The sequence below is a fragment of the Stegostoma tigrinum genome, chromosome 11 (genome assembly GCF_030684315.1).
Source record: "Stegostoma tigrinum isolate sSteTig4 chromosome 11, sSteTig4.hap1, whole genome shotgun sequence".
NCBI lineage: Eukaryota > Metazoa > Chordata > Chondrichthyes > Orectolobiformes > Stegostomatidae > Stegostoma > Stegostoma tigrinum.
This window is the reverse complement of record NC_081364.1, coordinates 32,955,775-32,969,384: the sequence shown is the minus strand read 5'-3', so window position 1 is coordinate 32,969,384 and position 13,610 is coordinate 32,955,775. Positions and strand designations below refer to the sequence as shown.

Here is a 13,610-nt window from a genome sequence, read left to right as displayed (position 1 = left end):
TCAGAAATGAGGGAGGGGATGGGGGTTCTGAAATAAATAGGGAGAGGGGGGGAGGCGGATAGAAGATCCCCTGAGGTTTGTCCAGAGGGAGGAGAGTAACTTCTTCAAGGTAGGCATCCTTAGAAGTGGCTTCACAGTGGTGTTAAAATTGTATCAGAGAAAATAGGAACTGCAGATGCTGGAGAATCCAAGATAACAAGGCGTAGAGCTGGATGAACACAGCAGGCCAAGCAGTATCATAGGAGCAGGAAGGCTGACGTTCCCTCCCCCATTTCTGATGAAAGATCCAGGCCCAAAACATGAACCTTCCTGATCCTATGATGCTGTTTGGCCTGCTGTGTTCATCCAGCTCTACACCTTGTTATCTCAGATTCTCCAGCATCTGCAATTCCTATTGTCTCTGGACTGAGAACTGGTTGGCAGGCAGGCAACAAGTAATAGGAATAAACAGGTCTTTTTCCAAATACCAGGCAGTGACAAGTGGGGTACAGTGATTGTGCCTGAGCTATTCACAATTTATGTTCATGATTTAGACAAGGAAGCTCCATGTTACATTTCCAATTTTGCAGATGAACTATGCTGTCTGGGAAGTTGTGCTGTGAGGAGAATGAAGAGCAGCTTCAGTGTAATTTAGACACATAAATGTGCAAATAACAGCAGATGCAGTGTGATGTGGATAAATACGAAGTTAACTGCTAAGGGAGCAAAAACAGGCAAGTGGACTTTTTTCTGAATGGCAACAGAATGCGAAAGGAGAAGGTGCTAGAAGACATGGGTGTCCTTGTACACAGTTGCTGAAAGTGAGCAAGTGGGTGCAGCAGGGAATGAAGAAGGCAAATGGTATGTCAGCATTCATAGCAAGACCCAGACCCATCTCCCTATCCTTTCCTTGAAACCCTGCATTTTCCTTGGCTAATACATCTAATCTCGTGTTCCTGAACACTATGGGCAATTTAGCGTGGCCAATTCACCTAGCATGCACATCTTTGGACTGTGGGAGGAAACCAGAGTACCTGATGGAAACCTGCACAGGCATGGGGAGAATGTGCAAAACTCCACACAGACAGTCACCCGGGGCGGAACTGGACCTGGATTCTTGGCGCTATGAATTTGCAGTGCTAACCACTGAGCCACAGTGCTACCCATAACATTTGTATTTAATTTAACCATACAACATATAAAAATGAGAAATTTCCATTGAATCTTTCACCTGATCATGCTTAAAATCCATCAAACAGTTTTTGCCTTTAATATTTGCATTTCCCTTTCAAGTAATTGTATCTACCAGCCTCCTTTTCAGTGACGAATATTGAAGGAATGTTACCAACAGTTGAAGGTTGTAATCTGTGTAATTACATCTTTTCATGTACTATGGGCTTAAAATCAGGACCAGTCTTTGCTTGTCAGCTGCTCAAGGCCTGTATCAGTTTATTTAAAGTAGCTCTTTAGCTTCGTGAGATTCAGCGCTACTTTTCTGATAAGTAAATTTGTCAATGTTGTTACAGTCCACAAATTTATACTCACTGTTATTCCCAGCTGAACAGTTTATTTGTTTAGCTCTTCTGATATGGCTGTTTCGTTTTTTCTCCATAAATAGTGACCTGTGTTGTAAGATACTGCAGCTACATTGAATTTACTTGGCTGTTCATCATGTGCTGAATTATTTAAAGGAGCAAATAAGAAAAATTGGAATCGACATCCTTAATAGTATATTTGTTCTTATGATCTATGTAAAAGCCAACAATGTTGGTAGAATGAGGTTCTGCAGACATTGTTTGAGGAAGTAAATCTAATACTGTGTGATTGTTTGGGGAAGAGTAATACAAGATAATAGAACTTTGCATTGCGTTTGAGAGTCATATAAATAAGTTGCAAATTAGAATATCCAACTTAAACAATGCTGGTTACATGGGTGAGAGAGAGAGGCAGATTGGCAAATTTTATTAGTAGGTATGGTGGTGGACAAGCAAAGATGAAAGTTGAAATAAGTTTTCAAAATTTTCAATAAATCGATATTAGATTGACAAATGAAATAATGTACATGAGAAAAGATCTGTTGATAATTTCAAAGGGCAAGAAGGTATTGGATTAAAAAAGGAGATCGTACTATTACCAAGCAGAGTAGTAAGCTTGACTACTGGAAGAGGCCCAGTAAAGGATGACCAAAAAATGGATACCGGAGAGAATAGACTATGTAAACAAACTAACCAGAAATAGTAAATTAAATTATAAGACCTGCTGCAAGAATTAAAAAAGGAAAAGAATAGTGAAAGTGAATATGCTTAACCTTGAGGAAGGTGAAATTATAATGGGGGAGTAATGTAATGTCAGAAATATTAAACAAGTATTTTGCTTCTGTCTTTGCAAAGATACAAAGGAAATCAGCAATAGTGAAGATTCAAACCCAATAAGAATGAAGAATTTAAAATTGGTGAATTAATGTTGGTGAAGAGAAACTAGTGGAGAAGTTTATGAAATAGAAGCTGCCAGATCCTCCAAACATGATAGCCTTTATCCTGTAGGTTGTAGAAATGGTGAATGCAGAAACTGGATGCATCTTTTGTGATCTTTCAAAATTCTCTTCACTTTGGAACCATGTAAATGGATTAGAAAGTAGTGAATGTAACATCATTATTCAAAAATGGAGGGTGGAGAGAAAACTGAAAACTACACCAAACAGTCTGACAGAGATCATAGTGTGATTGGCAAAATTAGCCTGGTTTTTCAAAAGGGGCATCATGCCTGACAAATCTGTTTGAGGATGTAAGTAGTAGGGTTGATAAGGAGGAAACAATGTCTGTAAGATGTTTTGTTTTTCAAAACACATTTCATAAGGTGCCACAATAAAGTTGCTGTAGAAGACGAGGGTTCTTAGGATTTGGAGTAATATAATGGATGGATGGTCAGTTAAAGGACAGAAAGTAGGAATAAATGGATCATCTTCAGGCTGGCCAACTGAGTGTCGCCAGGCTCAGACAAGTCTCATATATTAACGAATCCTTTTATTGACTTTGTCGAAGGACCTGCATATAATGTATCAAAGTTTACTGACAAAACAGTGCTAGCTGAACACAGATTGCCACAGGATATAGAGACAACAAGGTGCAGAGCTGGACTAACACAGCAGGTCAAGCAGCATCAGAGGAGCGGGAAGGCTGGCATTTTGCAAATCAGCTGTCCTGCTCCTCTGATGCTGCTTGGCCTGATGTGTTCGTCCAGCTCTGCACCTTGTTGTCTCAGATTCTCCAGCATCTGCAGTTCCTGCTATCTCTCTTGCCACAGGATATAGATAGGTTAAATAATGGGAAAGAGGGTGACAGATGGAGTACAGAATAACATGAAAGAAAAGGGAAATTACTGACTATTGTTAAAATGCGGACGAGTGAGAAGTGACCTCATTGAAATATATGAAATTCTTAGAGGGCCTGACAGGATGGATATTGGGTACTTGTTCAGCTTGGCTTGAATATCTAGAAGTAAGGGGCATTGTGTGAAGATATGGTGCCATCCATTTAGAATCAAGAGAACTTGCCTCACTCAATCCTGTGCATCTTTGAAATTCTGCTTCTACACATATTGTTGCTGTGTAGTTTGAAATGTTGAATGACCTACTCCTGTTCTGGTTTTATTTGTAAAAAGAATACTACCGGTAACAACTTCCCCTCACTTGAGCAGGAAATGTTTGTTGTTTCTCTCTGATGACTTGCATGTTCCCTGGTTATAAGTGAGTTACAGCTGCGGTGCTGGATTAATTGGTTTATTATTTTCAGTGCAACGAAAGGTAGAATATCAGCCAGGGTTTATGCTCCTGCCTGGTGTCCCAGTAAAATTTGCTGGAAAGTAAATCTTTCTAGATATTGGGTGAGAATAACTTTTAGCCACTCACTGCTTTGCATCACATTTTATAGGAAGATAAACCTACTGATAAGCGATGCATATTAGCCTAATTTGAATTCTATTTTTTGGATAACATAGCTGGGGACTATTTCCTCCTGATATTGGTCCAGATTAAACATTGCTTAATAGATACAAGTTTTATTATGTTATAGGAGATAGACAACAAATTTTGTTCTTAAATTTTGTTTTTCTCACCTGTAGCACCTTGGAACATTTAACTATTTTAAAGGCAGTATACAAATGCAGGTTGTTTGTGGTGGACAGCCTGTTTTCAAAGCATTTACTAGATAATTTTAGAACTTCTCAAGGTTAAAGAGCACAAATACCATCTGAAAGGAAAACACACTGTCAGCTACAAACTCCAGTGAAGTGGGAAAGTAAACTACACGGATCTGTGGTCTTCTCAATACACAGGATTTCTGGTACATTTATGCATTCCAGCTAATTTTGGTTCTGTCTTCAGGTTTTGAAATCCCAACCATTTCAAAGTTTGAAGTTTAAAACACAATATAACGTGACGATTTTACCATTTCCAAACCTTGTGGAAGAAAACAGTACCTTCCAGTTTCAGGTTGAACGTAAGTACTGGCTTCATGTCACTGACGTGATGACTTATGAATAGAATTGTTATAAGTACAAAGCCTGAACCAAAGTCTGTATTTATTAACAATACAATATTTCAACTGTAATACCTGCAGACCTGTTGCAATAGGTAATCGACCTGAATCGTTTGAACACCAATATATATAGTGTAGATAATACACTGTGGAGCTGGAGGAACACAGCAGGCCAGACAGCATCAGAGGAGCAGGAAAGTTGACGTTTCAGGTTGAGACCCTTCTTCAGAAATGGGAAGGGAGCTGGGAAATTAATAGAGAGAGGATGGGTGATCATAGATGAATGCAGGTAGAGAGTGGTGGGTATTAGTCAGTGGAATGAGTAGGACGGAAAAGTGGGTGAAAAGATGGACGGGTTGTGTCAGGTCAAGGAGCCAGGGATGGGAGGAAGGGTTGGACATCAGATGAGGCTGGGAGTGGGGAGATTTTAAAACGGGTGAATTATTTCTTTAAGGTGGAATATCCACCTCGGGAGCCTACAACCCAATGGCCTAAACACTGAATTCATTGCTTTTAAAATCTTCGCTTTTAAAGCCCACCCCGGCCTCATACTGTGCCCAGCCCTCTCCTTTTTCTTGATCTGACACAACTTGTCCATCTTCTGTCCCGCGTATCCACCCTGCCTTTCCCCCTGGCCAATCCCCACCACTCCCTATCTGCATTCACCTATCACCATCCCACTTACTTTCCCCAGCCCTACCCTTCCTCTCTTTATTTATTTCCTAGCTCCCTTCCCCCTCCCCATTTCTGAAGAAGGGTCCCAACCCAAAATGTCAACTTTCCTGCTCCTCTGATGCTGCCTGGACTGCTGTGTTCCTCCAGCTGCACACTGTATTGTCTCTGATTCCGGCATCTGCAGTTTTGCTATCTCCAAATACACACAGCGTATCTTTTCATTCACCTGTAATCCAGGAAAATAACTGATTCTCACATGTTTCTGTTTGATAGAAAAAAAGCACTTTCTTCACATCACTAGACTGTCAGTATAAAAAAATTCTCAATGTTGAATTGTTGACATAGGGTGGTTGATGGCTGTCTGCTTTTACTTAATTCAGCTAGTGATGAACAAAAAAGACCTAAAGAAGTATAAACAATTAGTAATATAAAAATTCTAACCGTCTTCCTAATTTGATGTTCATATTTTCACTGAAGCATTCCATCTTGGAGAAATGCTGGGTGGCATAAATAATTTGAATACAAAGCTCTTAAAATTCAAATGTATGAATAGCACTTTAAAGTGATTTGCCTCCAGCAAATGCAACCAATTACTTTTAAAAACATTTTTTTGAAAGATTCTGACTTAAAGAAATCTTCACAATCTAAGAAAGAAGAATACTGCCATTTTGACTTAATGAGATTTTGAGTCATCTTACTTTGAAAATAATTATTTCTGTGAGTTCTTGCTGTTAGCTGAATGTCCACATTGCTTTTAGAAATTTAAATGGAGACTATCAAAAGGTAATGGAGTTAAGACTATTAACATTTGTGTCAAAGTGTTACCATTTCTTGCTGAGTAATTAATTGAAAATTAATTGTGATTTTCTTCATTATTGCCATTTTAGGATGATGTAGCCCTACCCCATCTTCTATTTAATGTGAAATTTTCCAGTTGATGTAGTTTAAAATGTGCTTTGCATTTGGTTAAAATTAAGGATTGTTTGAAAGCAAGGAGTAATTATGTATAATGACAGGATAATTCCTATGATTTGAAAATTATTGTTCTATCAAGACAGCTTGCAGAAACCTGTTAAGAGGAAAAAAAGGCTTTGATTCTGTGATAATAGTAACAGTGAGGTTTTGGTGCTCACCTTTAGCAATTTGTGTATGAGTTAGCAGCCTCCAGTGGCTGTACATGAGCAGTGAAATGCTGACAAGGATGTTGCTACTGAATTGCTCTGCTTCTCCAGAAGCCTTGTTATGGCAGTATCTTGACAAAAAATTTGGCAGTGAAATATACACAACAATAACAGGTTGTTATAATACAGACGCACTAAACTCACTGGCAGCAGTTTGAACTTAATCATTTCATTGTAAGAATATTTTTAGTGGAGTGTTAAGTCCTAAGTCGGCATTCCTTCTCAGATGCCCATATGCACAAATATGTAGCAACCTGAAAGGTACATGCATGCCACTCATAAGTTGTCAAGTATAAGAAAACATTCCTCTGAAGATTTTCTGAAGAAGGGCCTAGGCCCGAAACATCAGCCTTCCTGCTCCTCTGTTGCTGCTTGGCCTGCTGTGTTCATCCAGCTCTGCGCCTTGTTATCTCAGATTCTCCAGCATCTGCAGTTCCTACTATCTCTAAGAAAACATAAATGCTGACCACACAAAAAAGACCGAATGGAACTGTGCTTCTCTGCACAACAAAAATTAGAGCACTTTGGTCTTAATTATTACTAAATAATCTTGCTGGCACTGTAAGTTACTATACAAGTATCGTGTCCTGTTCTTTTGCATTTAAATATCATTAAAGAGTTAAATGTACAAATGTGATTTTTAAAAACTTTCTTTTTCTGACTCTTAACTCCCTTTCTTTTGTACCCCGTATGTGACTTGATACTGAGTTAAATTTCTAAGTGCAGATTACTTCTGTCAGAATTTTTAATCAAATTTGTTCAGGAAGTATAGAGCTGTTTGCCTTGTTCACACAGGTCCTCCCTAGATCCCTGGCACAGATGCCTCATGTTCTGTCTCTCTAATCAGAGTAAGTTACATTGCTGAAGCCCATAGAAAGTCTGAGGGTAAATATTAAAGTGACAAAAGGCTAGTCCTGCTTCCTTTTCTCTAACTGTAAAATCTTGATCAAAAGTAACTTGCAAAAATGCACTGTACTTTTTCCAGGTCAGTGTCTTATATCAGTTACTAATTTTCATTCATTCTTTTGTTTCGAATTTTGCAAACAGACTGGTCTCCAAAGAATTTGGATATTAACCAACCGTACCAGTCTACAAATTTAAATGTAACCTTTGACTTGGCTCCTCCTATTTTTGGATTTAAAGCCTATCACATACGCTGTAAAATGGTGAACACTGGTTTCCACAAGGACAAGACTATACTTGTGGTAAGCAAATTGGAGCGCTGTGCAATGTAATAATGTTACTTACTGTGACGTAATTATAAAGCTGAGTAGGATAAAGAATGGACAACTTGCTTCCCAAACCATTGCTGGTGCCAGGTGCCCAAAACAGTAATTTTATTCTGTCCACTTGATACTTACTCTATGTAGTACCTTCCCAATCCCTGAGACTCAGTCAACTCTTTTAGCGGGTATGTAGTTTTTAGGGGATTTGCAGAGTTGTTTTGACATTAAACCTTTTATAGTTGATGTATAACAGGAGTTGCATACATTTGGGCGCAATATGTGTCCTGTAAGGTTTTGTCCTTTTGAAGTATGTTGTTTCCCTATAGTATGATGTGTTGGAAGATTCACTTATGTACGTTAAGGACATTAAATCAGGCATAGACAGGGATACGGGTGTGTGTGTGTGTGTGTGTGTGTGTGTGTGTGTGGAGGTCGTGGACTTGATAAACTGTAGGGATTCTATGATTCTAAATCAACTTACAGGTTTTACTGAATTTTTCGACTTGCTCTTATTGCTGAGATTAACTTTAAAACCAATTTTAATGAAAAATTCATAATCTATATAGACTATAGATTCATTGGGTCTTCACAATCAATGAGAATATTTGGATTTGCGGGGTGGTTTTGCAGCTGGGTGCCAATCATGCCACTAACCCTCTTAATTTATCTGGGCTGGGGACCAAAAACACACCCTGTACTAATGGCTGGGTTCTTTCCTACCAACGAGTCCTAGAGTGTGATTTGAACCTGGGGTCTCCCTCCTTAGCAACAGGCAAGCTACTTACTGATCTACTGCATTTCCTAGCAACTAAAAAATGTATTCATCAAAAAAATTAGTTTTTGAGAATATCTAGAAGGAATGTTTAGAATTTATCATACCACATGGCTGTTCCTAGAAACTTTTTGTGTGGTTTTACATTCTTTTTAATAATCAGTGCCTGCATTTGCTCAGCAGGGAATAATGGCTCCTCTGTGTGCTGGCTGCCATATGGATGATAGAGTGACACAGTTGTTACTTATTCCATCAGTCACTCTACTTAATATTTATTAGAAAGATGACACACAGCTCATATTTAAGGCTTTGAGATCCATGGTAGGTACTAAGTTTGATGTATTAAAATGAGGCATGAATAAACACAACTTCATGACTCTCAGGTTTGATGTTAAGTATCCTTTAAGCCCATTTTCATAATTAAGAAAATTCACTATGACTGTGTAAGTAATTGTTGAACCACACTATTCGTGAACCTTAAAATTCTGTCAGGATATTGTTTAAAGATTCATTGAAAATGTTTAATTTCTTCCTATAGGATAGTAATATGACCGTAGTGAGTTACGTTTTTCGTGATCTCTACCCAGGCACTTACAGCATTGAGGTAAGACTCCTTTACATTTAGGCATTTTTCAAATTCTGCTTCCAATGTTACATTATTATATCAATGGTCCATCCTTGTAGCTCTCAGATATCCGCATTCCTTCAATTCTGGCGTCTTGCTCATACTGATTTTCTTTACTCCACCATTGGTAACTGTGCCTTCACTCAGCTCAGCCCTGAGCTCTTGAATTCTCTCTCAATTCCTGTCTGTATCTCCTGCTCTCACTTATCCTTGAGATATTTCTAAAAACCTACCTTTGGACCATATTTTTGGCCATTTACCCTACTGCCTTTTTGTCTAGTTCAATGTCAGATCTTGTTTAATAATACTCCTGAGAGAACCCCTGAGATGTTTTACGTGTTGAAGGTGCTATATAAAAGCAAGTTGTTGTCTCAAATTGACCACTGATGACTTCAGCTTTTCTCCATGAGGTAGAGCACAAAATCTGGCCTGGTCTCAGCAGGGGATCATTTAAATGTCTCCACATATGGGGAGTAGGACAAGATTGGTTTGCAGCAACATGAGTGAGCATTTAACAGCTTTATGCTTTCACTGTTTGCTTTAATTTTTATCTGCTAAATTTGAACCTGAATTTCAAATTCTCATTGGTGAAACAACAAAACAACTTGGCTCAAATTTCATTCTTCCAAATGTGACTTTGGTTTTTGTGTAAAGCCTTTGCAGTACAGTTTGTCCCCATGTGTTCCAAACAAGTTGCAGTTGTAGGTTAGGGTATGTGCTCCATGAGATTATTGCATCCCACTTATTATTTTGTGCGCAAAACATTCTGTGTCGCTCTTGCATGCCACTTATATAAGACACACACAACTCTCATAAGGCCAACCCTATTCTCTTCTATCATCATCTCTAATGACTCAATGGCCCAGATTTTCTTGAGTACATGAAAGGATCCGATGACAATGCAGAGTAAAGAGGAAATATTGGAATAAATGACGAAACCCTCACTTATGGGACTCCTTATTTTTGTGGAACTTTTCTGCTGATCCACTGTTAAACCTCAGCAAAAACGATTAGGAAGAAATGCCTCAATCCGCCTCGTGAAAAAATACAATTACAATTTTGCTGCACCACCATTACCTTCCAAATGAAATTAATGCTGTAGGTGTGCTGACAATATGGTGTTTAGGTGAGTGCAATACTCGGGCAACTAATAAAGCCAGTTTTAAGTATTTATGTTCCCATCCTTCTAACATACTTGCAGAATAATGCCTGCTTTGCTGTTATGCCTTCATGTGTTCAGGAAAATGTAAGGAAGTTATCGACAGCTAAATCAGAACACTGTCTGATTAAATTTATGACATGTGTTGCTAGTCTCACTGTTGCAGGAATTCCTGGGCCAAATATTTATCAGAATTAGTAACTTGCACAGATTGTCAACAGCAAATCTGCTGGAATTATGCCAAAAGTATCTTTTTGCTTTATGTCCCTTTTGATAAGTGGCTTGGAAGTGATGGTTCTCATCCAATTTTGATTTATTCCGATATGGCACAAGAGGGTGCACAAACTGAAGCATTAAGCTTTGTATATTTAATGTCATCTGGAAAAAATAGAGATTTTATAATAATTCATTTTTAGTGAGTCACTTTAATACCGAGTATCTTTATAACCTTGCACATTTTTGCAAATTATGATAATTGAAGACTTCTTACGTTTTTTTTTTCTTCAGGTGACAGATTCTAGCAATACCACTGGAAAACAAGTCACTTTTACAGTGAGACCAGGTAGGATTGATTTTTTTTTCAGGTAGGATCCTATTGGTAATTGGTACACCCCACCATCTTATATTTAAGATAAAATACATTCAGAAATTGTTAACAAATAATTTATTTGTGTAGCTGTAATAAATTATCTTGAAGGAAGAGATTAAAACCACTCTATGGAATCAAAGAATGGCCTAGTGAATTATAAATTAATGTTGGCAGCTTTTGCACTTAACCATACTGGGTTGCTGTTTCCAGTGAATGCTGCTGTTTTGTCTGAGTGGTTGAGTTTTCCACAAATTCCACAAAATTATTCCAATATTCTGGCTTTATAAGAAAGCAATTTTTTGTTGAAGTCATGAGTAAACAGCAGAAGATTAATATAAAGGTTTCTTTCCTTGAATATTTGGTCTGTAGGTCTATACCTATATGTATTAAACCGGCAACCTTTTCCCTGACCATTGGGGTGGCACAGTGGCTCAGCAGTTAGCACTGCAGCCTCACAGTGCTAGGGACCCAGGGTCAATTACAGCCTTGGGTAACTGTCTGTATGGAGTTTGCACATTCTCCCCATGTCTGGATGGGTTTCCTCTGGGTGCTCCGTTTTCCTTCCACAGTCCAAAGATGTGCAGGCTAGGTGGATTGGCCATGCTAAATTGCCCATAGTGTTCAAGGGTGTGTGTGGGTTATAGGGGGATGGGTCTGGTTGGGATGCTGCAAGGGGCGGTGTGGACTTGTTGGGCCAAAGGGCCTGTTTCCACACTGTAGGGAATCTAATCTAATCATTCCTTTCTTACCTTACAATAAGCTTCATGGATGCAGATTCCTTTCGTACCTTGTCTGCATAATCATTATTAAGACGTGAACCTTAACATTGAATATCAGTATCTTCCTCAACATCAAAGGGAAAAGTGACAAAGGCTGATCTTGGCCCCTCCAAACTGGTACATACTATGCTCTTTCAACATGACCTATGGATAGTCATCGGGAATTCATTAAATTATTTAAGAAAATAATACTCTACCAGTCCAATGTTAACTAGCATCGCATTATTGATGCTGAAAGCCTGTTGCTAGTGCCAAGATGGCCTCTGCTTGCACATGTGCAGATGACATCAGCGACATCAGCAAACACCTTGTCAGCTGACACCTCTGATGGCAGCAGTTCTGCTTCCATTTCTTTTACAGCGTCTATGAAGTATGAAGTAATGGAACATTATGTGTAATTGGCTAATTTGAACCAATATCTTCCTCCAGAAAAATTACCAATGTCACTTCTGTAACTAGGAGTTGATTACAACTATAGTGCAGGAAGTGATACTTTCCACCTGATGTCAGACTTTGATGGATGTAGCCTTCACCACAAGTATTCAACATATTTATCGGGAAGCAGTGGCGTAGTGCTAATGTCACCAGATTAGCAATCCAAGGTGACAAGGATTTGATCCTGCTGTGGAAGATAATGAATCTAATTCTATAAAAACCTGGAATTAAAAGCTCCCATAATGGAAACCAAAAGAATGTTGACTATAATGTATGAAAAAATCTTGTTCACTGATGCCTTTTTAGATGAGGAAATCCATCATCCAAGCTCTGCTTTGGTTGATGTGTGATTTAAGACCCAGAGCAATGCAGTTGACATTGACTGCTCTCTGGGTTGGGGATGGGTCTTAAATGTTGGCCCATCCAGGGACACCCACATTGCATGAATGAACTTTTAAAAAGCCTTGTCCTCTGGTGCAGTGGAGAGACAGACTCAAAGGTTACTGTTCAGTTTACAGTGTGTGGAACTGAAATTTACAATGGGTGGAGATTGACTGGCTGTGGATTTGAATGACCCAACACTCAGGATTCTGACTCCACCCAGCAGTACCATGTTTGTTTCAGGAAGCTACTGTGGCAATGTTATGCTTGTGCACAGATGCTGTTGACAATAAAATTGAACTTATTGATATTCTTGCTGAAATCAGCAACTTAACCCAAAATGGGAATTTATTATCAATTGACCTTCTTAACAGATGTGGCTAAAATTCTCATCAAAAAAATCCATTGACCTCTCAAAGGAACCTCAATCTATATTATGAAACATAAACTATTTGTCAAAAATTAAGAACATACATAATTAGCATTAAACTTTTGCTGTGAAATGTGTAGCTTTAAATTTATCTTGTAGATGGCAACAGAACATAATTATCAGCTTCACATGTCTGAAAACTGGTGGTACTCACCCTTTCACACCTCTCGACTGCTGTTAGATTGTGTTCTATGTTCAGTAAACTAATATGCTTCATCCTATTCTTCCAACAGTGCATTATCCATGGGCTGGTCCAATCCGAGCAATTGCCATCACAGTTCCATTAGTGATAGTGTCTGCAATCATCACTCTCCTCACAGTGGTCTGCTGTAAGAAACAGCAAAGTAAGAAATTTGTTGCAGTTTTCTTCATGGCTATTTGGCAGCAGAAAAGGATCAGGGAATGCTGGAAACTATGCTACCTTTGATGGATTGCTGTGCATTTTACATACACTTTGTGCAGCTTTGAAAAGGAAAGCCCCTGATTTTCAGTGTATGTTTGTGAAAGCAAGACACTGATACCATCTTCCAGGACGACCAGGAACAAAAGTGGGGTCATTATTCAGCCCTGTGGAGAGTTCACAACAAATATTAACTTTGTAGTGGTTGGAATGTCTCTTCCTGTTGCAGTTTACATGAATCTATTTCTTCCTCTCGTAAAATGGAAGGCAAACCAGGGCAAGACTTATACCATTAATAATTGGGACCTGGGCTAGTGTTGCAGGTGCATAGTTTCTTAAAAGTGAAGTCACAGGTATTTAGGGTGGAGGGGAAGGCATTTGGCATGCTTGCCTTCATTGATCAGGGCATTAGTTATAGGAGATAGTAGGAACTGCAGATGCTGG

At 38.8% G+C, this 13,610-nt stretch overlaps 1 protein-coding gene across 1 annotated transcript in view; it reads left to right on the top strand.

Moving 5' to 3' along the window:
• Nucleotides 1-13,610, top strand: part of il17rd (interleukin 17 receptor D) — an 86,068-nt gene that overhangs the window by 55,492 nt on the left and 16,966 nt on the right. The window contains exons 5-9 of the mRNA XM_048547742.2: nt 4,361-4,475; nt 7,418-7,575; nt 8,907-8,972; nt 10,660-10,714; nt 13,000-13,110. Coding sequence (XP_048403699.1) covers nt 4,361-4,475; nt 7,418-7,575; nt 8,907-8,972; nt 10,660-10,714; nt 13,000-13,110 — 505 coding nt within the window. The remainder of the gene's footprint in view (nt 1-4,360; nt 4,476-7,417; nt 7,576-8,906; nt 8,973-10,659; nt 10,715-12,999; nt 13,111-13,610) is intronic.